Source organism: Anneissia japonica, unplaced genomic scaffold (assembly GCF_011630105.1).
Source record: "Anneissia japonica isolate Jap-2015-1 unplaced genomic scaffold, ASM1163010v1 scaffold1696_len571195_cov180, whole genome shotgun sequence".
In the NCBI taxonomy this organism is placed as follows: Eukaryota; Metazoa; Echinodermata; class Crinoidea; order Comatulida; family Comatulidae; genus Anneissia; species Anneissia japonica.
The window spans coordinates 391,407-393,674 of record NW_022695941.1 but is presented as its reverse complement, the minus strand read 5'-3'; the positions used below and the strand labels follow the sequence as shown (position 1 = coordinate 393,674).

The 2,268-nt window shown below is 35.6% G+C and overlaps 1 protein-coding gene across 1 annotated transcript in view; it reads left to right on the top strand.

Annotated features, from left to right (window-relative positions):
• Positions 1-2,268, top strand: part of LOC117101641 — a 7,870-nt gene that overhangs the window by 1,329 nt on the left and 4,273 nt on the right. The window contains exons 2-3 of the mRNA XM_033241656.1: positions 858-1,309; positions 1,805-1,864. Coding sequence (XP_033097547.1) covers positions 1,133-1,309; positions 1,805-1,864 — 237 coding nt within the window. The 5' untranslated portion in view covers positions 858-1,132. The remainder of the gene's footprint in view (positions 1-857; positions 1,310-1,804; positions 1,865-2,268) is intronic.

The following is a 2,268-nucleotide window of genomic DNA, read 5'->3' as shown; positions in this document are numbered from 1 at the left end:
ATATATTGTGTAATAGAGTGTATCTGATGTTATTTGAATTTGATCAACCATTAAGCTTCTTTTGTGTAAATGGTTGTGACGCTCGCCTTGACACAAGAAGTCGCAGGTTCGAATCCCGTTAGAGGGATTTTAATTTCTTTCTTTTTTTTCTATTTATAGGACAACATTAGTTGAGAGCTATACTACACGATGAATTATCATGTCCTTTATTGAAGTATTTACCTTTTTCTGATGACTTAAATATATATATATATTATATATATATATATATATATATATACTATATATATATATATACGGTATATATATATATATATAATATATGATGATGACTTATACATTGGGTGTTGACGTAGTTGTAACGTTTAGTTCAACAATTGATGTATTCGTAAGCAAGGTTATTAATTGTAAATGTGTTTTTTTTATTTGAGTAAATGCATTGTTACGCTAATAATGTTGACTATGGGAATTTACAGGTTAAAGATACAGAAAACGTAGCTTAAGGCGTGTATATGATGGTCAAGGGCCCTACATGCTTTCTATCGCTAGGCCCGGTTAATTAACAAATGTATTTATATTGAAATTTGATAAATAAAACATGGCAAGACAAGCACGTATGACCGCTTTTTAGGGATACTTGTACTTGAAGAAGGAAAAAGATCCTTGTCCGTTTGTTCAGTGCGATTTTACAGTAATTAGCAAAATAGATTCAAAGTATGACAAAGAATTTAATTTAGGTTTAGTTTGTTTTATAGCTTGGAAATATTTCTGTGTTGCTTCCAACTATTTTTGGTGAATCACGTAACGTTTATTATAACAGGCTTATATCAATATTTTCTTTCCAATATTGAATGTAGGTACGGTCTAATTCATAATACGATAGCACAAGTTAAACACAAATTACACGCATTTTACCTGGCATCTCAGCTTCATTGTCTTCATCTCATGTAACCAACCAGAAACACACCTCACCGTCCACAGGAAACCAAAGAAGAAACGAACATAGCCCACCAGGAACGCACGTGTGAACAAGAAACGCGTCTAGTGATTTACAAGCCTACAAGAAAAACACTAAGGAGCCTATCAGCACTCGTCTAATAGCGCACAACTAACATACCAGAAACGCACAATCATGTGTAAATGTCAATGTATGGTTGTTGGACGATGTCGTTTTAAACTCCTAAAAGCCTGTGGCTTCGGCTTGATTTTAGCGGGTATTGTACTGATTGGATTCGGGATCGCAGCTTTCTTTGAATGGGATCAATTCACAGACCAAACGGCAGGCGGACCCATATGGGCTGGTCTAGTGGTAAATACATATTGTTTTTACGTTGTGTGTATAGCGAATTAATAACAATTATGAAGTCCCTTGCGCTATATAAGTATTTCTTATTGCCATTGTCGCTGCCACACTGTCACTGTCATTGTCATGTCATTATTATTAACAGGGAGTTGTATTCCAACTATTTTTTAAGCTACGTTAATATATAATTGTTGTTGGTGCTAGTGAAGGTGTTGATTCTGGTGCTGTTTCTGGCATGGTTCTTGTGCTGGTGGTGTTACTGCTGTTGGTACTTGTGCTGGTGTTGTTGCTATTGTTGGTGTTGGTGGTGTTGTTACTTGTGTTTTGCTTGTGGTGCTGTTGCTGGTGGCTGGTGTTTCTGTTTTGGCGGGCACTGGTGGTGTGTTGCTGGTATTGTTGATAACATACATATACACAGATATACATATAGCATTATACAGGCCTACATATAATAATATAATACATTTCTCTTTGTATAATTTAATTATACCTTCCTTACAGGCAATTGTGACAGGTATTTGCTCGATCCACATAGCATCAACGTTATCTGACGACGATTGGGTGAGTATTCTTTTCTGTATGTATACACACACACACACACACACACACACACACACATATATATATATATATATACATATATATAAATATAAATAAATAAACATATATATATATATATAATATAAATCATCAAAGGTACATATACAGTGTTTAATAAGGACATGATGGAACATCGTAGGCTACCCTGTAGCTTTTCAACGACTAAAGTCCTATGAAATATCATTGTGTAATAAAATTTCTCCGACGGGATTCGAACCTGCAACCTCTCGCTGACAAGGCGAGCGTCATAACCACTAGACCACGAAGGCTTCATGATTGAACAGGTCCAAATACCCGTCGGGAACATTGTATTACACAATGCTATGCCTCAAGAGGGCGTTCGGCCAGATAAATCTGGAAATACG